This window comes from Sceloporus occidentalis, unplaced genomic scaffold (assembly GCF_023333645.1).
Source record: "Sceloporus occidentalis isolate IW3139 unplaced genomic scaffold, rSceOcc1.0.p SCAF_3, whole genome shotgun sequence".
In the NCBI taxonomy this organism is placed as follows: domain Eukaryota; kingdom Metazoa; phylum Chordata; class Lepidosauria; order Squamata; family Phrynosomatidae; genus Sceloporus; species Sceloporus occidentalis.
Window position 1 is genome coordinate 243,165,289 of NW_028316983.1, and position 27,163 is coordinate 243,192,451.

General features: G+C 39.8%; 1 protein-coding gene across 4 annotated transcripts in view; it reads right to left on the minus strand.

Annotated features, from left to right (window-relative positions):
• Window positions 1-27,163, minus strand: part of SLC45A4 (solute carrier family 45 member 4) — a 163,200-nt gene that overhangs the window by 45,917 nt on the left and 90,120 nt on the right. For 2 of the 4 annotated variants that reach the window (XM_089518046.1, XM_089518047.1), the window contains 4 exons: window positions 13,814-13,888; window positions 12,558-12,687; window positions 4,158-4,496; window positions 3,810-4,026 (listed from right to left, as the gene is read on the minus strand). In XM_089518046.1, coding sequence (XP_089374172.1) covers window positions 3,810-4,026; window positions 4,158-4,193 — 253 coding nt within the window. In that variant the 5' untranslated portion in view covers window positions 4,194-4,496; window positions 12,558-12,687; window positions 13,814-13,888. The remainder of the gene's footprint in view (window positions 1-3,809; window positions 4,027-4,157; window positions 4,497-12,557; window positions 12,688-13,813; window positions 13,889-27,163) is intronic. The other 2 variants (XM_089518045.1, XM_089518048.1) reach the window with 2 other exon arrangements.

The following is a 27,163-nucleotide window of genomic DNA, read 5'->3' on the forward strand; positions in this document are numbered from 1 at the left end:
GGAGGTCTTTAAACAGAGGCTGGATGGCCATCTGTCGGGGATGCTTTGATTTGGATTCCCTGCATGGCAAGGGGTTGGACTGGATGGCCCTAGTGGTCTCTTCCAACTCTATGATTCTATGCTTCTATGATCTTTCTTGATGAAGAAGCCAGTAAAACCTCAGGGTCACCATAACCTGGGAATGACTTGAAGGCACACAACACCACCACACTTCTGAAGTAAAGCAAGCTGGGTAATAATCAGTAGGGTGGTACGCAAGATAAAGACTATGGGCTATGTTCAGTTCCAATCTGAAAGCAAGTTCTTGGGCTCATAAATCTAACTCTAGGGTTGTGTGTTTAGGGCCAGGCTCTAACTGTTGAAGCTTATTGTTACTGTAAAAAAATGTTCATCCTGAACTCTTGAAGTTTACACAACCCTGTTCTACATCTTAAATTGTGGGATGGAGGGGGAGGGGGACAGAGCATTAAATCAAGTCATGCAAGAGAAACCTGCTGATAAAGAAGGCTTACTTTCTCTTGTTGCTATGCTACTAAGGCCTGGATATGGTTACACGTCTCCAGCTACTAATCTGGTGAAAGCACTATTAGAAGGGTAATGCAGCATTCAGGTCAGAATAAGAACACATAAAGACGAGTGGACACAATAGCAGGTTTGTTCGGAAAGACTGGTATAGGGTTCAGAGGAAGGTCAGAGGTTGTTTTCCATGCAAGAAATGCCCTAGTTGCTGCAAGTGAATTTTGAAGTCACCAAACAGAGATTAAAAGAAACTCAATCCACCAACAAACAGCTGATGATTTCCATAATGGAATGTCATTAGAAATTATCTTATTTATGCCACAGTGGTGATTAGACATATAGTCACGTTCAGAAGCATCCTATTAAATGTGAGAAACATGTCTGAATCCTGTTGGTAGCCCCAATTGCAGCAGATCCATTGAATCATTTGCTGAAATATGTCCACCAACAGGCTCCAGGACAGTCTTGCTTGTTAACACCATTCAAATATCCAGAGTTTAGTATGTAGTACATGTTTATCCAGAAAAGCATATAAATGAGCTATACAAGTTCTTTTTTTCCTTTTTTTTTTGTAAATGAAATACTGGGATGAAAGTTGTGGGTAAACCACAGTGCTGTAGAAAACATTGACACCTGACATCACAGAAAGAAAGAGGAACCATTCACTTTCCCAGTATCTGCATATTATCTCATTCTTTCCTGAAGAGCAGGGTGGGATTGATGTGCAATTTGATCTTGAATCATCAACTTCATGGAGCCTTTCTCTCTCTCTGTGAGAGTCCTTCCTTGTTGGTATCATCAAGATCTGAGTTCATCAATACAGGAAAAGAGATCATTTGCAACAAGGAGGAGGCTCTCTTTAGTAATTGCTCCAGGCACAGTAGGATGATGGTATCTAAGGAGGTGAAATTCTCTGGCCCAGCTTGGTCTTTCAGGCCATTTTTTTAAAGTTGGCTATGAGGAGGCCATTGAAATCACTGGATATTATTACTGCTACTGCATATCAAGTTTTTGTTTTGTTCATAACCTAGAATTCTGGTTGAACAGCACACCACACCTTGACTTTTCACCACATACAGAAATGTCTTACCTAACCAATAAAAGATTACACAAAAATAGTGTCTTTGAGCACAGGCTAAGACAAGGCAAGGTAGCAGGGCTCAGTCCATTTGTGGCTGAACATATTAGGGAACTTGGTAGCCTTCTAATTCAGAGAAATAGACATCCTTGGTTTGGATTAAATTTACAAGGCCCAAAGAAAATTATGACAGATTTCCCAGCAGAATTACTACACAAAGAAACATCTTTCTACATTTCAAAAGCTAAGCTCCTTATCTGCAAGCAATATTTCACAAGCTAAGCTCAACCTACTATTCTTTACCTCCATACTGATGGATGGCTTTAAATTAAAGTGCAAAAGCCGATGTAACTCTCACTTCACCTAGAAAATCAACCAATCTGTGATTAATTGGGAGATAAAGTCTTCAATACTACTGAATGCTATGTATCACACTCACTTTCAGCTTAGATCACTCCCTTTTGATGGTTACAAACCTGTAGGTTATCTGGCACTCTCCAGAGATTAACATTACAAGCACCTCATGTCAACACCTTTGGCTCATTTTCCAAAAGATAATTTATTTGCATACCCCACACCTTATCCTGAAGGTTCAAAACTGAACAGGTAGTTATCATACAAAGCACTATGTGAGGTAGGTTAGGCAAGATACAGCAATTTGCCCAAGGCCATTCAGCAAGATGCTCTTTACCTCCTGCACATATGAACCCAATAACATACTTCACGTTACAGAGGACATGATAGATCTTTCTCTTTTCAAAAGAAGAAAAAAGAAAGAAAGAAAAAGATTGAGCCTAGCTTTGCACACACATCCCACATGCTGTGGTTCTGTTAGTTGAGATATAAAAGCCAGGGAACATCTAAATTAAAATCTAGTTCACAGTATCAGTCATTTTGCACAAGCACCAGCTTCACACAGCACAGACCTCAAAAGAAATTGATATGCATTGTCTGAGGAATAACACAAATTCTGAGAATTGCATGAACTTTGGAATAAGATGTACTTTTGCTCTGGAGAATCAAGCCTACAGCCACTTAAAGGCATAGTGAGTCAGACATATTTGAAAGAATAGCTGAAATATTTTGCTTAAGAACTGGGATTTACAGTGACCTAGAAAGAACCTGAGTCAGTTGGAATGGCTGAACATTTTGTGTCAGAGATAAAGCTCAGTTACACAGAAGCCTATGAATCAATCTGCATGGCAGCTCTGTATCAGTACGGTCAGGAGTAGAATCATAGTTTGCTCCTCCTTGTCAATCCCAGAAACTCACAATAAAGTAGACTGTACATAAATACAGCAGCCATCTTCTCTAGAAGTGGACAGATGACAGGCTTGCAGGATCTACTTTGTTTTCAGCCTAGAAACCAAAAAATCTACCAGTTGGAGCCAGACACAAAAGCCATTTTCCTAAAGAACTCTGATCCCCAAAATTAGTTTTGTGCGCCAGAACAACTGTTTGGAGCTCAGAGGACTTTTACACAAGAATTAACTCCTAATTGCAAAAAGCTTTGTTTGTTCCACTAGTACAATTTAAATTGAAAATTAGTTGTTTTATTGCACCTACAATAAAATGAGAGTCAAAAATCTTTGCCAATCTAGACAGAGCTCTACTGATGGATTTTGCTGTGCCTCTTTCCCATATTGGTCCAATTAATTTAGGACTGCATGAGGATTCAACTAAGCAGAGTGTACTGTGTGCTACTGCTATATAGTAGGGCATGCCCAGGGTATTGGGTGGCTAGTTAGAGAGAAAGGACAAAATTAGAAAAAATAAAGTAGGTACCTTCTCCTTGCAATAAAAAATCTGCCAGTCAGCCTAGGAGTGACCCATAAATCTCACAGTATCATGGTGCTAGTTCTATACAACTAGTTTCTGAAGCTACATTATTATCATCTAACTGGGCTTGCTGGAAGGAGAATGTGGCTACATCCCATGGTAGTATTACACCTTCCTGAGGGCCAGCAAATTGGCATAGGAAGTTATCTCACCAGCCACACAATCTGCATGGTTTCCTGGTTACCTATGCTGTGTTGTAGTGGTTACATCAAAGAAGAGGCAACTGCACTGGAGTGGTTTGTGTGAGATGGCTTGTTGCTCACGAAGGCTTTGGATGACAAAACCTGAGAACTCATCTGTTTGCCAAACTGATACGAGAGAAAAGAATGCTAAATGTTGGCAACAACAATAAAACAACAATTATTTTACTTACCAATTTGTAATAATACTGGCGTCACCAAAGCTGTCTCCATAGCATAACAAAATTCCCGGCCAAACATCACAGCACCATGCATCACCCAGAGACGAACAGGTATCCGGTCTATAGATCCTTCACTTATAGTCTCTTCTTTACTCTCATTCTCATTCCCCGGTTTCTGGAGCTGTACCACAGGTAGCTCTTGAACTTGCATAGATTCCGAGTCAGCATTCTGGGGAGCCATTTTCATTACCATAAAAATATATATAATATATGTATATATATATATATTTATATATTTATATATATATATATTTATTTATACCTATATAAATAACACTATCATCTCTAACGATAAGTTACCATGTCTTCTCTTTCTGATGGCGTCGTGTTCCTCATGCAAACAATATCTGTAATTCCCCTCCGTGCGAATGGTTTTCGTCATCAATTTCTCACGCAGGCGTTGAAACATTCAGAGGAACAAAAAGCGATTTGGTAGGAAATTCAATTCAACATATGGCTTGCTGGTTTTGTTTTGTTTACTGTGAACTAGAGTTAAAAATCCATAATTGCCATTCAGTTAATACCAGTTTCATAATTATTATCGAAGAGGTGCTGAAGTTGTTTTGTTTGCTACACAAAGGTGGAAAGATGACACAAACAGCTGCTCCACTGGTAATCCCCATCGAGTGACTGATTAATCTAGAAACAAAGAAAAATTAGTAAGTCTCAGACCACCAGGGTACTTTGAGGTTCTCTACTTTCCCCATCCTCTTCCATTCATTTGTCAGTTCTCCTCACTTCACACTTGTGGATTACCACTACAGAACGTGCCCACCTGTTTTATGTAAAGGTACCAACTAGCCAAAGACACATATTTTTGGACCACCAACTCTCCCGCTTTTGATGAATTAATTGATTCAAATTAGCATAACTTAAAAGTTATGTAGAAGTACTCTCTGTAAAAGTACTCTGTGAGGGTTTTGGTATAAAAGAGCTAGTTTGTTATGCTCAGTTTTATAAAAGCTAATGTCTGCAATGAAATTAACAAAGCTAAATCCAGAAATAAAAGACATTGTGGAAATAGGTTTCTGCAAAAAGAGACTATGTTGATAAATAGGAATGTTGTAAGGCGAGAACACTTCCATTTTTAAAAACATAAGAAAATACAGGTTGAGTATCTCTTATCCAAAATTCCAAAATGCTCCAAAATCCAAAAGTGTCCACATGGATGCCTGAGATAGTGACAACTTTGCTTTCAGATGGTTCAAAGTACACAAACTTTGTTCCATGCATGTTATGCATAAAACTACCTTTAGGCTATGTGTGTACAATATATACAAAACATAAATAAATTTCACATTTAGACTTGGGTTCCATCTCATTATGTATGTGCAAATATTCCAAAATCCTAAAACATCCAAAATCCAAAACACTTCTGGTCCCAAGCACTCTGGATAAGGAAGACTTAACCTGTAGTGTAAATTTTTACTTCCTTTATTCTTATTTCTGTATACTGCATTTCCAGATCACTTCCTGTTGTAAAAATTGGTCAGGAGGACAAAAAAGCATGGTGAAAATGTGCCCTCCATCCCATTTAAAATGCCTTTGAGGATATTTTGGATTAAAAAAAATGATGATTTTTGCAGGTAGTTGGAGGAGGCTGGCCCTCCAAGATCTACAGGGGACCAATTATTATTATTATTATTATTATTATTATTATTAACCTTTATTTATGAAGCGCTGTAAATTTACACAGCGCTGTACATGCAATCTTTTTAGTTAGACGGATCCCTGCCCTCGGGCTTACAATCTAAAAAGACATGACACAGAAGGAGAAGGAGGGGAGGGAAAGGGCAAGAGGTCCAGCAGTTCCTCTCTACCTCCAAGGCCTGGACCAAGGCAGATGGACTGGAGGGAGGGCTTGGCTTCATAATGGATGGTTAACCATTTTCCAGGGAAAATACATACTCTCAAGTAGGATAATGCATATACAGTACATAACAATACAGGAAATGGTTTGATAAACAGGCACCAAAAGAACATCGAATAGTAAGCGACAATTATGCAATGCCTGGGAAGGCTTCTCTGAACAGGATGCAGCTTTCTAACACCAGCAATTGTCCATCTCAATTCATATTATAAAAGATATTCTACCAATAAATACTGTATATTCAGGAGTAGCTGCGCTGGCTGTACAGCAAAATACATGAATAAATGTAATAGCAGCTGGCACATGGATTATTGTCACTCTGTTGTGCAGCAGGCAGCAAAGTCATTTGACACTCTGTACATATATCACACCAGAATTTGACCTACATTTGCCAGAGTGAACACAGGCTAGAAAGCAGCAATTCGATGAAGTTCGTTGCTGTGTGTCCATTACATGCTTGGAGACTAGCATCTCTTCTCACTACACACTTACTACAGCAAGGGGCAGTCAAGCACCAGTAAATCTAAAGTTCTGTGTTAGGTGGCTTTCACTTATCTTTCTATTTGCATAAAAAAACAAGGCTGCTTAGATGGCAGTCTCAAGTAGTTTCCCATTTGAGCACTGAACAGGCAATGCTAATTCGTTCTCAGGCCATGCTCTTGTACAGGGACAAGGAATGTGTAGCCCTCCAGAATATGGTTAGACTGCAATTTCCATCAGACACTGCCAGATACAATTATGAGGAATCATGGGAGCTGCAAGCCAAGTCCACTTGGAGGGTCATGTTCTGACCACTAGTGCTTGGGTTTCCAACTGACAAATGGTTTGAGACTGCTGAACCCAACAGTACCTGCACATTTTCAAGTTTTCTATTCTGGAAATGGACAAAGCCAGTCTAAAGCACAATGCTTGCTAGTTTTAGCAGACACACAGCTGCATAGTCTGTTCACTTGCATCCCACTGACACGGGTAATCCATTCCGGATCCCCTGCAAAAACGGAAACTTGCATATAATCAAGCCCCATTGGCTTGAATGGTTGCACGCTCCTATGCATAGGCCATTTTAGCCCATGGGGCTCGCCCCTCCATGAATAATCAAGACCATGGACTTCAAGTTCGTGAAAATGGAAGGGTGACTGTAGTTTTGAGAAGTGAAATTCAGCTTTTCAGTTAAAAAAATCTGAACACAAGCTTTAAATAAAATTGAGATGCTAAGACTGTTGAGAGTAAGCCAGTATGAGGCAGCTAATGCTCCCCTTTTTTGTTTAAGCTGTGCCAATCTCTGCCTCAATTAATATCCAATATATGCATGTGTATATTGGCACTGGACTCTAACAGAATGAAAATCATGGTCCCAGTGCTTTAGTTTGTACCTTCACCCCACTCCATGATTCTGGAGGTAAAGTTCAGAAATTTAACATTTAGATTACCAACCTCATTCATTACTTTATGCATCTGAGGAAGCAGGCTCAAGTCTATGAAAGCTCATGCTACCAGCTTCTTTCTTTCAGTTAGTCTCAAAGATGCTACAAGATCCTTTTGAATACTGATTTCCCAGACTAACACAGCTATGTTTTTGAATTTCTGCTCTCTTTCCAAGCTGGAATGTTACAGCACACACATATGTTCAAGCCTATGACTTTCACAACAATAAATGCAAAGATATGAAATAATCTTGCACAATCTTGGGCCATGAATGTGCACAAGCAGATTTCTTTGTTGTTGATTTATTCTTGTTTGGCAATCTCCTCTGAAACAAGATATGAGCAAAGCAAGCAGCATGTATAATTGCATAATTGTTGCTAGACATTTCTGATAAGTGGGAGAGGGAAGAGTCAACCCGAGTCAATGACCGTATATTATTAAAGCCACCACACCTGTATTATATAATTATATAACTGGGCTGTCAATTATATAACTGGGCTATCATTACTGAATGTGAGCATTCCGTTAGGGCCACACAATTCATATCCAAACCCAGCCAGAATTCACCTTGTATACAGGCAAGTGAATTGCAAAGGGGCCAGAACCTTCACTGGGATGTAAACACAGTTTTCCCTAAATGCAGATACTTAGTTCTTAGTGGTTGAAGTGTGGATCTTATCACAGGGCAGGCAACTATGACCCAGTCTGCAACAGAAATTGACACCAAATCATAGTTTTTAAAGCTAGGAACCTGCTGTTGTAACAAGAAATGATACCAATGCCCATGCTTTTTTAAACCAGCTTACTACAGAAAGTGCTGTCAAGATGATAACATTTGAAACTCTGATGCCCATGCCTGAAACCTGCAGAGTTGTTTCATGTGTGCCTCACACCTGGTTAGAGAGGTTAAAGTTCTCCTCTTTGAAAATCAGATCTCCAGTTCACATCACAAGCAGCCTCTGAAGTTCCCTCAGTTTCAAAAGCAGTTTTCCATGTGGCAAAGCATGCTGCTGACTGAGAAACTTAAATCCTAAGCCCTTTGAGAGCACGTAAACTAGAAGCATGAACCAATATATCAAGACTCTATTTTTAGAATGTGCCAAGCCACAAGACCCTTTCCAAGACACTACTTTATCTGATAAAATCATATTACATCACTAGACAGATATGCTTTGTAACATGTACAAAACAACCATTGTTCTTTGATGCAATTTTTCTCATTCCAGGTACTGTTACCAATGATTTCAAAGCTGGACAAGAAGAAGGACTATTGCTGGGATACAAAATAGCTATTTCAATATCTGGAATGAAAGCTCTGTTAAAGAAACTAGTTGGTGTTGGGATGACAGTATCTTAATAGATAGTGGAGACACAGGAAGCCAGAAAGAACAGATAATTAATTAATATTTTCTTAGTATCAAAAGCTATGGCTGATCAGTAAGACTGAATTCAGCAAACTCCTAATTTTTCAGAGAGTGGAGGGATATGGCAATTTTATCCAACACGAATCTAAAACCCAGAGGAGCTGCCTGATGAGATTTCCTTTCCAAGCAATAAAGTCTCCTGCAATCTTGGTATATGGCAATACAGTGAAGCGTTTAAAGGTGACAAAGCGCACAAACAGAAATAAATAAAAGGGGTAGCCAAAGATTCTCATTAAAGGTTTAGGCTGAAGACTGTTCAACCATCATTCATACAAGTTAAGATTGATGGAGTCTATCAACAAATACTAGGCATGTTCTCTACATGGAACCTTCATGTTCAGAGGCAGTCTGAACAGCTTCCTTTCTGTGGGAAAAAGCTGAGTACAGGTGTGGGGAGGAAGAGAACAACAGGAGACACTACTTCGGGTGCTTCCTGGGAACATCAGGTTGGACACTGTGAGAAGCAGGACAATGGAGTTTGCTCTGATCTTGTAGGAATTTGACATGCACAGGACAGCTGGGTTCCTGATATAGAAAATTACTATTGATCCTTCCAGCCAAAGACCAAATTGAAGTTGCTAACCCCCTAAGCTTGTAGAACTCAAACTGGCACATTTTTAGTACATCTACTGACTGGCACATACCTAAGCGGGTCTCCATTATGAGAGGTTTCATACAGAAGGAAACTTAGGACACAGGGCCAATAAGCAACCCATAAAACAGCATGACTGCATTTTACCTCTATGGGGTGCATGTAGTCTTGTAAAATTTGACCTGTTTCTCAATATCCCTATTTAGTACACCCTTTCCTCCATGCCAAGCTAGGGCCTGCTGATCTTATATTTTGCAATGGGTTGGAAGGATGATATGCACAGCTGTAATATCATGCCTGTTCACATCCGTAGATAAGATAGGAAATTAATTTTCACAATCTGGTCTTGATAGCAGATGAAAGTTAAGAAGCTAGTCATACCATCTGCCAACTGATAACAGTGAAGACAAACATTGAAGGAGGACCATGAGCATAAGTGAACTTTGTAAGAGACTGAAAGTTAAAGGTGGACTGCACGATCGGTTCACAATCTCACAGGCCAGATAATTTTCATAAACAAGAAATCTAGAAGGAGGGGGTAGAAAGCAAGATACACCTATTCTCCCATACTGTACTACAACTGCCACCCAAAAACAAAGTTTGGAAAAGACTGTGAAAAGTTCTTTCCCACAACACAAGCATAGCTCTTTGATTCTACTTTAATGGTCATGGCTACATTTTGTGGAATCCTGGGATTTGTAGTTTGGCGAAGAATTCTAAAAGCCATATGAAACTACAAATTCCAGGATTCCACTGGACAGAAACATGGCAGCAAAAATGGAATCAAAGTGCTGTAACTATGTGATGTGAAAGAACCCTTAGATTTTTGGTGGCAACTCCATGGCATGGCAAATGGGAGTTGTAATCCAAAACCATCTTTAATATGCCACAAATCATTTCTGTTGTTTTTGTTGCAACAGGCTATATCATGCCTTCCTCTTAGGGAATTCCCTAAGGGAATTTCCTTCCTATTATTTATTATTTTCAAAGCGTCTGCTTGCTTTCTCTTGCTCTGTTATTACATCCTTTAATAAATACCTTTCTCTGGATTTGGATCATTGTTTTCTGATTTTGACTCTCTGGTTTTTGGAATGGATTTGTGACAAACCCTGAGGGAGAGTTGTCCTCCTATGCACATGGTCCACCTAGTCACATAATTTGGTTTTTAAGTCCCGAGAAAACAAAAAAGTGAGGGAACAAGTTGGGACTTGACCAGTTAGAGATTACGATATCGGTGGCAATTTCCCTTACTTCCAAGTGAAGGTGCTTTATATGAGGAAATGATCACTCACTCCAGGCAAGCAAGAATGTGTGGTGGTAGCTTTTAAAGTGGTGGAGGGCATGTTGTCAGAGGGCTATATTAAAGAGTTGCCCCTTTAACAGGCATTGCTCCATTTTTACACGTGAGTTTAGAATAGGCCCTCAGAATTGTGGCCGTTCAGCTGCTGTTGTATTGTAGCCCCCATCATCTCTGGCCAGGCCTAATGCAAGTTACATTTCAGCAACTACTGGAGAGGCATTCCCAAGTCTTGGCCTTAGCACTTACAGAGAATTATCCAAGAGATGCTATTTTTCTGCACATATTATTATATAACATTCCAGGCATCATGTCTGGGGAGGTGGGGAGACATAGTTTCATATTACTGGAATCCTCTTTGGTGTCTTCACTGACACTATCAGCTTGTAATGTGAGAGGTTTTCGTCCAGACTGTTCCCTTTGTTCAGTTTTCTGCAACCTCATTATTTTACAGATCTGTTAGAAAAACAACTCTCCTTGGCTACCTTAGCCTGAACTGAGTGCAAGCTGCAAACTGTTTAGTTGCTTAATGTTAACATACACAGAATTTTTACCAATTAGCCATTATGGAGGCAAAGAATAACTGATCAGCTCTCTTTAGCAGTAATAGAGATGCTACAGTTCTCAGGAGGTTGGACATCTATGCTATAAAAACCACTAAGCATGCCACTTAGAACTTGGGCCTTCTCTCACAGTACAGAATTACAGCATTATAATTCAATTTTAACTGCCATGTAGAATTCTGGGATTTCTAGTTTGGTGGAGCACCAGAGACAATGGTTTGAACATTAGGCTGTGGAGTTTATCAAACAAGGGGAATTAGAAGTATAATCTGATGGCAATCTGAATGCAATCATGGGGTTTACCGTTATTGCGTGATAACCCACTACACACAAATTCGGGCAATGGGAAGTCAGTCCGAATGCAATCATGTGGTTTCACGTTATTGCATGATAGACTGCTACATGCAAATTCGGGTAATGGCATGCTATTTTCGGGAAATTGGGAGCCAGTTCGAATGCAATGCGTATTCATATAATTGCGCGAAACTAGCGACTTTAAGTGAATGCGTTCTGGCCCCACTTTCTTTTCATTCAAATTTAAGAGAAATTCCTCCTGTTTGATAAACTCCTATGACTTTGGATATCTGGATTCAAATTCCTGCTCAGTAATGGAAACCTGCTGGATGACCTTGAGCAAGTTACACTCTCTCAGCCTTAAAGGAAGGCAATGGTAAGCCTCATCTGAATAAATCTCGTCAAGATAAATCCATGACAGATTCACCTGGCACACAAAAAGAAAAACAATAACAAGGTACTTGAGCTCACGGGCTGAGAATTCAAAGTACTCCTCCTTAAATTGCAAATCTGATGATTCCAAAGGCTTTTGCCACAGCCATTCAAGTAGAATCACAGTGCTATAACTATGTAGAGTGGAAGGGCCCCTGATGTTTTAAATTGGCATCATCTTGCCCACGGTGTCCACTTGTGTTCCATTGTACTTCCATTCTACTCTAAAAACTAGCACAAACCCCACACACAACATCGAGATTGCTACATGCAAACTGTGAAAATCCACGCAGAAGGGATGTATTTTTATAAATTATACTGATCTGTATACCTTGTATGTACACATTTACTTGATACTCCTACCCCCACCCAAACTGTCTCATTCTACAAACTAGGACAGCTGTAGATATCCATGTCGGCATGAGAGTAATTTTAATGGTGTCCTTTGTGAAGTATATCTGCTTGGTGTGATAACCACTTTATCTGACTATCACCAAAACTGCAGCAGCAAGAAAAACTTTGAACAAAATTAAATGAGCCAATATGTGCTTATGTTATGTAGTAGGGTTTGTTTTTTTAATGCATAAGGTAGCAACTTGTGGAGGTCAGCTGTTAAGGGCTCTCATTTCATGCTTAGAGGAGGTTACAAAGGAAAATTATCAGTTTTTCTATATGTAATTATCAGTTATTCCATACTGGCAAGACAGTAAAGCTTTAGAAAAATTGCAAAAGCACTAATTTTTATCAGAAGGTTAAAACAGACAACATTATTGAAAGCAACCCACTGGGTGGTGATTTTTTACCTGTCATTCAAGCAGTCTAGGCATTAACACAGCTGGCTTCCCTTCCTTAAGCAGTGCAAATGGAGAGGCACAGTAAAGAGTCTGACACAGGCAACTTCTATAGTGATGAGAAGGACAAATCTCTGGGCATCTTAAATGCAAAAGGAGGACATAATCAGTGTATACATGGCTCATGACAAATTAAGATAAACCACATTAACAAGCCTACATATATTATAGTTATACACATTTAAGATTTTTTTCACCTGTTAAATGTGAATGTTCACCATAAAAAAAAGAGAGGGTTAAAGTCTCCTATGAGTTCAACATTCGCAGTCACAGAACAGGCTGTTCATCTCTGCATGATCCTCCCTGTTCATGCTTTTCTTCCTCCATTGTATATTGAAAGATGTTAATTCTGGTGATTCTCTAAATTAGGTACAGGGGGAATAATCTGAATGATCCCAGTACAGAAATCCAAGAAAACTATCAATTCAGAGGAGACTCCCCGTCTCCATTTCTGTAGATATCACTGATCTGGGCATGCCTCCTCCCAGTTAAAAGGAGTGTGGTGATCAGTAACTCATGCAAGACCAAGGTTGATAGGCACCTCTGGAGGCAGTTAACTCTTTTAACATCTGAAGGGTGCATGAGTAGAGCATGTCTTTTATTCTGTTTCAGAAAACAGTGTGCCTCAGCTATTAAAACTCTATAGAGCACTGCAGTAGTGCTAACTATGAGCTCAGAGAGTAAACAGTCAAAACCCCTTGGGGAAAATTTTGTAAGTGGCAAAGCATGTGCTTTAAAATGGATATTATAATGACTATTCAAGGGTTTATTTCTAGCATTACCAAAGTGGTTACGCTAAACTGAGAGAAGGTGGCCTTTGCCAAAAAAACAAATATTGAAACAGTAAGGCAAACACATGTGTCTCAACCTTTACATGTAAGCAATAATATAAAAAAGATAAGCACCGGAGCAGTGCTGTAGGCAGTTATGTAAGAGACTGATGATATTTTCAAAAAAGTAATATTTCAAAAATGTTCAACTAATCAAACCAATTTATTCAAACACATTGTCAAAGGAGCATAAAATTCTGTTTTGATATTATGCACATACCCATTCAGTTGTAGGGTTAAAAACAGGTATTTTGCTTTCAAAATTAGCACTTCAGTTCACTTAGTAGACTTTCACAAACATAATGCAAGGTAGCTGCTTGTTTCAGCTACTGGAGAATCTTCATAAAGATGGCTCCTGAATAAATTATGAGTACCTACTGCCACTAAATTGAGCACTAAAGTCAGAATCATCCAGTCCATTGTATTCCCAATCACCATGTACAGATGCGAGAGCTGGACAGAGAAGGAAGCAAACAGAAAGAAAATCAACTCATTTGAAATGTGGTGCTGGAGAAGAGTGCTTAGGATGCCATGGACAGCCAAGAAGACAAACAAATGGCTTCTTGCACAGGTCAGACCAGGGCTCTCCTTAGAAGCAAAGATGATCAAGTTGAGACTATTGTCCTTTAGCCACATAATGAGAAGGCACAGGTCACTAGAAAAAACAATAATGCTAGGAAAGGTGGGGGGGGGGGGGGAGAAGAAAGAGAGGAAGACTACAAACCAGATGGATAGGGGCAAGGATCTGGGCAAGGCAGTGGAAGATAGGGATTCTTGGAGTTGTCTCATCCACGGGATCGCCATGAGTCGGAACCGACTCAAGGGCAGCTAACAACAACAATTACTGCCATGTTAAAAAACTTTTGCTTTCTTTCTCCACAACAAACAGGAATGGGGCAAGACTCCAACCTCTTTTGCTGACTGTAGGCATAAATGTTGCCATTTGCCTATTTCTTTAAATCTTGAGAAATTACAAGCAGAAAATGCTGCATTTGCAGCTCAACCCTGGCCAAAGGAACCCTCAAAGGGAGAAGCAAATGCAAAATATTCCAGGCAGAAATCTTCTCAGATGTGGCTGAGCCTTCCTGTACAGAATGCCAGTACAAGAGTTTCCTCTATTAATTTTTCAGCTTGCTAGAGTACCATCTTGAATGATTTCCTCTCAGACTTGCCTTGTTTCAGCAGAACAGGAGACTGCTTTGTGTGTGACAGAGAGTAGGTGTGTGAGGAGAAAACCACTATTACCTGAAGCACTTCAAAGGCACTTATGAAGAGACATTGGACATCTAGGGATTCTATCTGCCTGAAGACATTTGCATCAGAAATACAATATTGTTGGGATTCACTTGATGCTCTCTGCCTTTGCTCTGTGGTAGTGTTGGCCATAGCATGCTTCCTCCCTGCCAGAGTTAGGATAGATTGTGCCAGCTGTGGATGACCCTGACATTTTACAAAAAGGGCTGTGGAAGGTAAGGAACAGGTACTCTTATCCTTACCCTCACTCCCCTGCAAACAAAACAAAACAAAACAAAACCAGGAGATCAGAGTGTCATTCCAAGCTAAAAACCATAAGGCTCAAGTTCAGTCTTTATGTGTTGCAGACATGCAGAGAGCCAGAGATGAGGCAGACTGAACTGGTATAGTAGGGAGCCTATGGGTGGGTGGATAATTTACTCAGAGTACATGCACCCACAGTACATACATGGTACACAGTACATGCACCCATGCATTGTGTCTGAGTTCAGTTTCCCATCCTACCTTCCAGGAGAGATATTAAATAGGCCCTTGCTTGCCATTTCCTATTTTTGAAAATCATTTTCAAAACTAGTCTGTGGGTGCTTCGCTCTATATCTGGCTGGGGCTGATGGGATTTGCAATTCAACACATTTCAAGGGCCTGAGGTTACAGAACACAGCCCTATGCAATTTGGTCTTATGTCTTTGCTGGCAGCTGGCTGTGCCCATTTGTAGATATTTTAAAATCTTAATAGCACTTGGCTGGCAAGCTTGCTGTAGCCTGATTCTGGCAAAGGATTCTGGCAGGAGGAACATCAATCCCAAATACAAAAACCCATTACATTAGTGTACCAGATTTCCACACAACTGACTGACATAAAAACATTTATAATATAACATAAATCATTTATAATATAATATATTTGTTTGAATGTTTTTCTTTTAAATACTGATAAACCACTCCAAGGAAATTTGGAAGCTGGGTGGGAGAAACATATTGTAAATGAATTTGTCAAGACCACAAGGCTCAAAATCATTTTTGATGTCGCTGTTGTAACTGTAAACCAAGTATGGCACTCATGCAATTCTCCAGATGTTGCTGGATTGCATCGCCCAGCATTCCTCCCAACTGTTCCTGGACCTTGAACTCTAAAAGTATATGGAAGGCTAAAAAAATTCCCACTCCTGCAGTATGCATATCCCTTGCTCTTGAGCTGATGGCCCTTTTCAGCACTATTTTTTAAAAAATCTAGAACCATAACAATGAGGATTCACGCTTAACTATATGGGGCACTTTTGGCAGCTGCTAGTCTGACAACCAGCATATAATCCAGCACCCTGACATCACAACCACAGTGGTTTTAAAACAAATTTAGATTTCATTTTAAAACCACATGAATACAAACACGTGAGTGCTTAACTCTGTCTCAAACTTAATCCATAACCACCAGTGAGCTTTCTTTCTTTCTTTCTTTTAAAATGCTAAATGAAAAACTGTGTGTTTTTAGGTAATCTGACATTAGAGAGTGAGCACTATACACATGCTGTGTATTTAATGTGAGCTTCCTTGTGGACATAAGCACTAGCTATCACTATTGTTGTTAGGATCCAGAAGATATTTTTATCCTGTTATTAGATGACTGCCTTAGGCCATCTTTTCTACTACTTTGTGATAGTCTCTGCCCTGCTTCTAGACAGTTGGTTTTCAGATAAGGGGCCTTAGGGTCCTCACATGTGGCACAGAAAGGCAAACAGAAACTGTTCACTTCACAATTACCCCTTTATCTCTAATCAGATATAATTTTGTAGCTGCCTTACACCAAGTCAAGATATTTGTTCATCCAACCCAGCATGATCTACTATCCATGCCTTTGCAGTGTTGCTGCCCAGAAATCTTTCCTACTGCCCTATTCTTGGGATGCTTCCATTAGAAATAGCAGGGATGGGACTTGGGACCTATTAAACGAAGAGGGAGTGCTCTAACACACCCAATAATACCTGAATCATCTTATTTGATTATCCCCAACAGCAATAAAAGCTATTTATTGCTAACCAAAATACTTGGATTATTATACTGAGCAATTAGCATGCATGTCTGTTCAAGTTGCATGTGAACTAGAAATATTGGTTACTTGAATGGGATTGGCTTTTTCCATATAATTTCCATCAATCCATCTGGCCCACAGTACAAGAGGATTTTTCTAACAGCACCTTCAGTACCTCTTGCTTTGCCAAGAGCACAGCTGTGGGTCAAGTGGGGGACTGGAAAGAGAACCTCAGTTCAGCTGGAATTGGCAGCTGCAACAGTTTCAGAGGCCATGGTGGGAACTGGACTGTGCTGCTAGTGCACCAGAGTAGGAACATGGCATGAACCCCAGTCTTGAGGGGAAAACTGAGTCATGATTTAAAATTTTGTTTACACTGGGATTATAAACAGCAGAGGGATATCTGGCACTTTTTTCCTGTATATTTTTTTAAAAGGGTGTGTACAGACTCCCCCCCCCCCCCCTTATTGCTCATCTTGCATGTAGTTATTGGTAACTTTATGCATGTTATTTATGCTAATGTTCATACTGTCATTCCATGTTCATCCAATAGTTGTTTTATTCACATTGATTTCTTTTACAACTGTTGCATCATATGGACTTTGTTTACACAGATTTTATTTATACATGTTTTGCAGTCATGAGCCAAAATACCCTATAGGCACCAGATCCCATCTGATCTGGGAAGCTAAGCAGGAACAGTTCTGCTTAGTACTTGGATGGGAGGCTGCAAATACCAGGTGCTGTAGGCTATATTTCAATGGAAGGAACTGGCAAAACCACCTCTGAGCATGCCTTGCCTAAGAAAGCCCTACAAAACTCAAGGGATTGCCACAAGTTGACAAGTGACTTAAAGCCACGTGTACATGCACACGCACACTCCAGGATTTAGTAGTCAGTAGCATACAAATGCTGTTCTATATATGAGGGTTTTCTGATGAAGCATGCATTATACTCTTTCTTGTATGTCAGCCAACCTTGTTCACTGCAACTGGCATTTATAGCTGAGTCCACAAGGAAAAGTACCAAGGCAAGACAAAGCTGTCAGAAAATACTGGTTAATGTTCACAGCCCACCTTGCATTTGACATACAGTCCAGACAGAGGAGTTATAGCTACACTGACTATATCAGTTTTAACACAGAAATGGAGAGCCAGCATGGTGTAATGGTTTGAGTGTTGGACTGGGACTCTGGGAGACCAGGATATGAATCCCTACCCAGCCACTGAAACCCAAGGGGTGACCATGGCCAAGCTGCACTCTCTTAGCCTCAGAGGCAGGCAATGGCAAACCCCCTTCTGAACAAATTTTGCCAAGAAAATTTGTGGTACATTTGCTTTATATTGCCATAAGCTGAAAATTACTTGAAGGCACACCACCACAACACAATGGTTTTACTCAAAACATTACAGGTGGTAATTAATATAGTCAATCTAGTCTTTATATGCAGCTCAAAAATGAATTTAAATGAATCCCTTAAGACTACAACACTACTGTAGTAACACCTAGTTTTTGTCCTCTAATACCCTTCTGCACCTCTGAATGATAGAGAAGCAGTGATTCCCAATAACTGAAATTCCACAAACTATTATTTTGTTAGTGAAGATGGTCTCTTCAAATCAACACAAACTATATCTGATTTAAATACAACAACATCTCACAAACATAATTCAAATTTGCTTTTACCAGCTAACACATCTAATCCTGAAGCAAACCCCCTGTTGTCTGATGGCGTCATTGCCTGCACTCAAAAGTTACCCCAAAAGACAAACATCCCAACATCATATGGCCTATTTCTGGGACTTTCAAACAGTTTTATCAGTTCTGGCTGAGAGAAACATTTTCTTGTAGGCATTGTTATGGTATAATCGTAATACTAAGTGGAGAAAGGAAAAGCAGCTGTCTGAATTAACAACTTCCTCTGCGGCCTTTTTGAAACTAAAAGGAGACCAACTCCAGACCACGTGACTTAAAGCACTGCATTGCAGAGCAGTGAGCAGTACTTAGATAATGTTGGCAAACAGCATACATCATCATACCCCACAGAATTAAGAAGCCAGGAGAGAAGAGGGAAGACAGGTACTCCCTTTAAACAGTGACCAACATAACCAGCTTTGTGAACATGCCACAGGAGATTAAATGACACAAACGGGGCCAAGAGAGAAATTTTACAGTGTCTCAAGGTCCCTGTTGAAATTCTTAAAATGGTTTGTGCAAACACGGGCAGGCTCTATTTGTATCACATGTTCTAGCAGGTTCATAACAGAGGAAACTGTTAATTCAGGCAATTGTTTCTTGCTGCTCCACTCAACAGTTTGTTGTTTTGTTGTTAACCGCCTTTGAGTCAATGGTGACCCTGTGGATGAGACATCTCCAGGACTCCCTGTCCTCCACTGTTCTACATAGTTCCTGCAAAGTCATACCCATGGCTTCTTTAATAGAGTCTACCCATCTAGCATGTGGCCCCTTCCTCTTCTTCCTTCCATCTTTCCTAGCATTGTTTTTTCCATTGAGTCATGCCTTCTCATGATACGTACAAAGTACGACAGCCTCAGTTTTGTCATCTTGGAGATTTCTGGCTTGATCTGCTCTAGGACCCATTTGTTTGTCTTTTCGGCTGTCCACAGGATCCTCAGCGTTCTTCTCTAGCACATCTTGAATGAATTTATTTACTTCTATCTTCTTTCTTAACTGTCCCACTCTCATATCCATACAAGGTAACAGGGAATACAATGGCTTGTATGATTCTAAGTTTGTGCTCAGCTGTATATCTTTGCAAGTAGCAAACATCTATTACACTGTAACAATGCCTATTAGAACTGTAGCAGGTCTGTAAGTCCAGCAGTTAAACCGCTCCCCCAAACCTTGGTTCTAGACTTAGCCCCAAGCCTTCTAACAGCATTCTGCTGCATGGACATGTGCAGAATTCTGTGTTTACATAACACTTGCACTCTTATATACTGTAGTCTCTGTTCTCAGCTGTCCCCATAACATCTCAGAGCCCTGTTCCAATCCCTCTTCCCTTCATCAACTAGGTTAATTATTCTAGTATTCACCTCAAGGCATTAATATCCCAAAACATATTATGTGAATGAACCTATTATGGTTTTTGCAGACAAGCAAGACATCTGACTAGTCCTGGAAACTGATAAGAATGTGTTTTTCTCAGTGAGAACCTTTTTCAAGGATTCCAGCCAATCTTCTGGAATCACAGCACTCATTTTACAGCACGCCAGGCTATCATGTTTTATTACTAGCAGATCCTTCCATTCTTAAAATGTTTACTTTCCTGAGAGAGGAAGGAAAGAAACTAAGATTGTATCAAAGCAATGTCTGGTTTATTTTGTCTTTCTCTTGAAGAAGTGCATGTATACATTTAATAAATTATCTTTAAAAATGTTTTAGTGATAACACCATTACTCAAAAGTATGGATCAAAGGGTGGAGGGGGGCAGCTCATGCTCCATGGGGTGTTTGATGTTCTTGCACCTCCCTTTTTGGACCACCTGTTGTTGCAGAATGGGTGGCTGCGGCTACCATCCTCACCATGGAGATAACAGTGTTTTAATTCTCCCTCTCTTTCTTGTTACCTCCAGAAGGAAGGAAATGCTCTTCTGCCCTATGAACTCTATGGTACAGAAACATACTTTGACATCTTTGGGAAACAGAGAGCCAAAGCACTGGTTATCAAGTTTCCACAGCTACTACAACAGAAGTAGTAAACCAGGCAGTTGTGCACCCCCTCTGGTGCACTCCAGTGGGGCCAGTGGGCCCTTCTTGACTCGAGATGTTGCCTATCCCTACTGTAAAATATGAGAAAGTTCACATGGTTTTGTGTTTAGAGAGAAGAACACAAAGGAACCTATGCTTCTCCAAATGACCATCTCTAGCCCTTTGGGACACATGGACAGGGAACCTATCAACTCTTCTATGTACTATCAGTGAGGGAATTTCAGAACAGAACCTTTGAAGAACAGTCCTAAAAACAGATTGAATGTCTCTCTAGTTCAGTCTTCAGCTGTGGCGAGGCAGATGGTACCTCTGAAGCAGACCACAAAGGCAACTTTCCTTGGCTGTCTGACTAACACCTCATACTGAAAGATCACTGTCGTGGAGATACCCAAACTCTATCACCCTCTACCCAGAAAAGACTATGAGGCTGAATTAGCACTGGTATAGCTCAATCCATGCTGTTTGAGAATCATGGTCTTCACAGTGTTCATTACTCCTCTTGGAACTTGTGTAGAGTTTGCTGGATGTTCACTTTTCAAAAAAGTTGTACCCATGGCCAAAGTTCCAGAAATCATTATTGAAGAAGCCTTAAGGATATCATGTGCCAACTTAACTTTCAGTAAGAATCTCTATTTAATAAAAAGAACAATTGTTGGTGCCTATGCAAGATAGTATTGTAACAACTACTCAGTATGATCATGTGATCTACAGAAGCCTTTTTTTAAAAAAGAGCGCTAAGTATGATACAAAAAAGTTGCCATTGCTACCGTTGTAAATTAATGTTTTCATACAATTGTTACTTTAATGTTCTTAAAACTTTTGTATTATCCACTGTTTTATGGTAACTGCATTCTGTTTTAACTTAGATTGTAAGCTGCCTTGGGTCTCATATTGGGGGAGGGCAGACTATAAATGAAATGAAATGCTGTACTTTCAACTTATAAGCAGTAACTTCTGAAGAGAGAGTTCTTTTGAAGTTACCAGACAACAGTTCATTTCTGGCTGGCTCTCAGTGGTGTTGGTAGATGTGGATAGATTTGCTTTGATGTTTGGGACAGCCTTGTAATAAAAGAAAATGGTAACTTGCTACAGCAACCATTAGGTATCCACACTTTGTCTTTCTTAAAAACAAACAAACTACTAGATCAGGAAAGCAACACTAAGTTGACAGCTGTTTTGCTGAAAATGCAATTCCTTCCCACTCCATCATGCAACATCAATTTCAAATGACACACCTGACCAGATATTTGAGAATTTGGTCTTTTTATTTCAGGTAGCTATTGGCAGAGGGGGCTTTAGTGGCAGGAAATGAGCACATTCTACAAGCCAGTTAATGTTCATGGCATCCTTACTTGATTCCCATTGCAGCTCTACTTTATTTTGAATTCTCAGCCTCTTTCCTTCTCACTTGGGAACATTAGGATATAGAAAACTCCCCCCCCCCCTTTTTAAAATGGAAATGGAAATTTAAGTTAATTCTGTGTGCTATTACCATCTATATTATCCTGCCAAATACAGAGGAAAAGCCTGACCCACAGCAGTGTGGCAAAACAGCCATTTATAACTTAATTGTAAGGAACATAGATGTGAAAGTAGATGAAGATCTGCCTTGAAAAGATATTCTATCCAGCTATCAAGCAGCAGTTTAGCAAGACCACAAATGTTCTCAACAACTGGCAGCCAAAGACTAGTTGCATAGCGCATGATAGATCCAATGGTTAATATTTAGTGAACTGCGGTTGGAAACAGAAACTCACCTGACTCCAACGCCAACTCTTTTTGCTTCAGTTTACTGTGTAAGGCCTTTACCTGCCTTTCAGTGAGTTTACATGAATTTTGTTCTTATTTTATCATTTTATTTGCTTGTTGGCCCTTAATACACTTTTAACCAAAGGTGGCATATCAACATTGGCCAAGCTCAGAGTCTGAGCCCTTGTACCTTACAGATATAGTTCTAGAGTTCTGTGTCACAGTTAGGCTCAGAGAAGGTAGAGAGTAAACAGACTGGATACTTTTGACATGGTAAGCAGGGGACCACCTGGAAACTGTCACTAAAGAGCTGTAACCTACAGAGGGAAATGAAAGTGAATCAAAGGATTCTATTGGTGGACGAACCTGGGTAAAACTGGCTGAGTACTGGCTTCATTGGGATGGAAACTGTGCAGCCATCTACATGATGCTGAATGGCGGAACTCCCAGCATTCCTCATCATTAGCTATGCTGCTCAGGGTTGCTGGGAGCTGTGGTCCAACAACATTTGGAGCACCATATAATGTCCACCCTCTGGTTTGCACTGAGTGGCAGTGACTTTCAGAATGGCGGTCTTCTCTGCCCTACCTTAAGAAGTTAGCTCTTGCCCAATATCTTTTGTATACAAAGCGTGGATTTCACTAGCGTGCATTCCCTCAAGCCTTTATCATAGAACACACACATTACCAGACCAGCTGTTTATCTGTAGGGCTTCCTCAGGTCAAACATAATGTATTACAGTCACTCTTCTGTCCAAACTCTCAATTCACTGGTTGCAACCTGGCAAAAAGGACTACACTGCAAAAGCTACGGAACATGTGAATTTAACTGCTCCAAGCAAACATTAACTCACACATACTTGATTATTAGGTTATTTTTTTTTTAAATGATTTAGTATGGCATCAGTTTTTCTCTTACACATGGTGCTGTTTATTTCCAACAGAGAAAAAATGTCTACTCTTGCACTAATTTTTAATTTTAGGGGGGAAAACACACAGTAAGAAATACTGCAGTGAATATGTGGCTGACCCAGTTTCAAAACAGCAATAAGCACAGCATGGACTTCCCACAGACTCCATGCTGCAGGAATAAAATCTACAGAGCTCTATGACGAAGTTTTGCTGCACTCAGAGCTGCCTCTTAGGCTTTTTGGAATGGTTTTCTTTCTGCCTTATAGGTTTGGCAAAATGAGTATTGATTTCAGTGAATTAGCTCTAAAATATCTAGTTTATGACCTATATAGCTTACGGAGGTTTTGTTTTTAACTTGCTGCACCCATGCTCTTGTTTAGAATATGCCCTTTAAAAATGCTACAAATCCGACTGGATCTGGCCTTACAGCTCATGTTTTGGAGCCACAACATAGTTCTGCATAGATTTAAACTCAAGTAAAAGTGCCAACTATTTTTGTTCTTTCAACACTAACAGCTGGCCTATGCTGTTTTCCTATGCAATGCACAACTACAAGGGGGAATTGAGGTCAATCAGAGTATCGATCTAAGCACAACATGTCACAGTAAGCAACAAACCCGCACAAAGCTGATGTCATACCATCTCAAGACTGTGTATGCAGATGATGCAGAAAGTGAAGCAGCATGTGAACAATTAAATCGTTATATAGAAGAAATGGGAATGTTAAAATGTACAACCACTGTCCTTCAAGACAGAGCCCCCACAGAGTTTTTGGCCACACTCTACTGCTCACTTTTGTAGGTTACAAGAGCATACACAATCTTTGTACCAGCCTTACCTAGGGAAATACATGACAGCTTGTTTGGCCCTTACAGTTTCAAGTGCTTGTCTGGAATAATTTAACAGCAGCCTTTCAGAAAGAAAGCTGCTTGAGGCTCTCTGACTGAGTTCCACTCAATGCTGTGAACCTTGAGAGAGTGAGCTCATTATTTATGATTCCTCAGCATGAGATAAAAAGAGAAGCAATGCAAAAAGAATGAAAATGCTTTTGCCACTTGTGAAGTTTTGCATTTTTTCTGCAAATGGTACATCAAGACCAGAAATACTGGGGCATAAAGCTATTATTTGGTGGCACATTCTGACCAAACACTTTCATGACACTAGCACCAAGTTCTCTGTTCTGTCTCACAGGGCAAAGTGATAAAAATATTGCCCCAACCATCCTTTCATACCATGGTAAAACTTCAACAGGCACTTCTCTTTTGATGCTTTACACAGTCTTTACAGAACAGCTAGTCTGGCAATCCTTTAACCTTCTTTTGCCTCAAATGATCACCACTGTCCTCCCTATGGAAACAAGATCTAAGAAGCATAGGAAGAGACAGGGGAAAAAAAAAAAAAGGTCAGAGGAGAACAAATGGACATATATGAAAAGACCTCATATATGAAGTACAGTCAGCCCTCCTTATCCACAGATTTTTTATCCACGGATCCAAGCATCCATGGATTGAAAATATTAAAAAAAATACATTCCAAATAGCAAGCCTTGATTTTCCTTTTTATATAAGGGACAGCATTTTGCTATGCCATTATATTTAATGAGACCTGAGCATCCACTGGTTTTGTTATCCATGGGGGATCCTGGAACCAAACCCCAGTGGATAACAAAGGTATATATTTCAATTTACACTGTACTGAAATATGTTATATTGTGTCCAAACAAGTTAAGGTTTGCAATTCATCACTCAAGTTATTTTCAAAATTGAATTTGTTTGTTTTTATTCTCCTGCCCTTTAGCCAAAGATCTCAGGGTGACTTACATGAAAATCAACTTAAAACAATAAATAATTACAAAGGTTTTTAAATATTTAAAATACATTAAATGGCTTCACTATTTAAAAGCAGACAATTTAAAACTGTTTAAAATTATCTTGAACAATAAACCCATAAACCACGTGCAGCCTGGATAAAATCAGTTTGGCCTGATGGCTTTAACAAAAAGCCAGGTTTTAACTTGGTGCTGCCATGATTCCAATGTTGGAGCCAATCAGGCCTCCAGGGGGAGGGAATTCCACAATCTGGGTGCCACACAGAAGAAGTCCTCTCTCATGTCCTCCCAAACTTATTTCCTAAACTGACGGGATAAGGAGGAAGGCTCCTCCAAGAGATCTCAATGTTCAGGCCAGCCTATATAGAAAGATGTGCTCCCTCAAATATTGTGGTCCCGAGCCATTTATAAATACAGTAAACTTATATAAATAACTTAGCCAGAAGTAGTTAACTTCCCAATTAAACTAGTGTAATACACTCTAGATGGGGCTGCTATTATTATTGCAAACACCTTGAATTAAGAACAGAAATGTACTGGCTGCTAGTGCCAATTCCTTCAGAACATATGTTGTATATCTGAATGGAATTCCACTGAACAGCCAAGCTGCTGCATTTTGTGCTAGCTACTGTTTCCCAGTCATCTTCAAGGGCAGCCCCATATAGAGTGTATTGCACTAGTTTAATTGGGAAGTTAACTACTTCTAGCTAAGTTATTTATATAGGTTGAAGCAACAAAATGTTTTGCTATAAAGCACCGTTTGTTTCTGCTGAATAAACTTTTAGGGGACACTATGACAACATGAGAACGCTAATGCACAAGCACTCTTAAGCAGCTATAGAGAATAAAAAGCTGTCCTACCAGCTTAAATAACTGAATAAACTTGACTGTACTGTTCTAATAGACGAACCTTATGTACAACATTTTATTAAAATGAAGGCTACGTAGATTACGCCAGAGGACATGGTCCTGGTGTCCTTCCTCCCATCTTTAAATTCTGAAAACAACTAGCATTAAACCTGCCATTCATAAGAATAGAACAACAAAAACAACTATGCGATGGTATGGGGGAATAATAAAAGCAACTAGTAAAAATCTAGGTAACAATTGGTCACTCATCCACCGTAGGCTTTCCTTTGGATCAAAGTATCTAACTAGTTACTTTCTACTGGTATGATCTAAAAATGGAGATGTTTCACCAAGTATTACACTGAACAGGCAAAGGAACAGAAACTAAAGGAATTTTTATACACAACACTTTCTGCCGTTTTCCGGGTGTATGTGGTACTGTGGTTTTGAGCAAATCCCTGCTTTATCATGGAAACCCATTGGGTGACCATGGGTGAGTCACACACTCTCAGCTGCAGAGGAACAAATCCCTATGATGGTTTGCCTTGAAGATACACAACAGCAAATCCAGCACTGACAGGCTAGGATCCATCTAAACAAAGCTGTACACATCCACTCTGTAATTTCCATTAAAATTTACAAAGCTTTCCTGACACTGAAAGTGATGTTATGTCAGGCACAACAATGAGAAGGACCAGCAGAACAGTCTTCAAATCACATCTTGCCATATCCATCAATCCACTGGACTGTCACAGACAAGTCATGATCTCAGGCTGACAGGTTTTCAGCTGCTGACAAACCTTAAAGGGCTGTGAGGCTTAAAGGTTGTAAAGGGCTGCTGAAATTGTGTGTCAAGACTTTGAGGCACTACAGAAACACCAAGAATAGTCTTAGATGCTCAAGATGCTGATTGTCACTTTGCATCACACCTGTAATGTTACAAACCACAGGAATAGATTTTACTGAACAAGGCTGAGCTCCTCAGCAAGAGAACATGGGATTAGTGCTGACCTATTGTTCTCCTCAAAAATACTATCTTCCATCTTTCTATTAAGAAAATGGCAGTTGATGGCAAAACGCCTCAGGATCATATCACACCTGGCTCACTTGTTACATGAACAGACAGCCTGAACCAGACTTGACCTGAATATGGGGGTCAGCTTTAAATACTACTGTCTTTTTTTAAACTGAATTTTTGTTATAAATATTAACAGAACAAAATAAAAAGGGAAGAAAAAGGGGGAGAGCAGGAGAGCAAGATTCTTAGGGCACACTCATAAATGAGGCATATGCATTAAAATAAACTAACAATATCTCAAAAAAGAAAAAAGAACTGCTTGAGGTTGGCTTTTAAACTATACTTTACTACGTAAAGCTGTA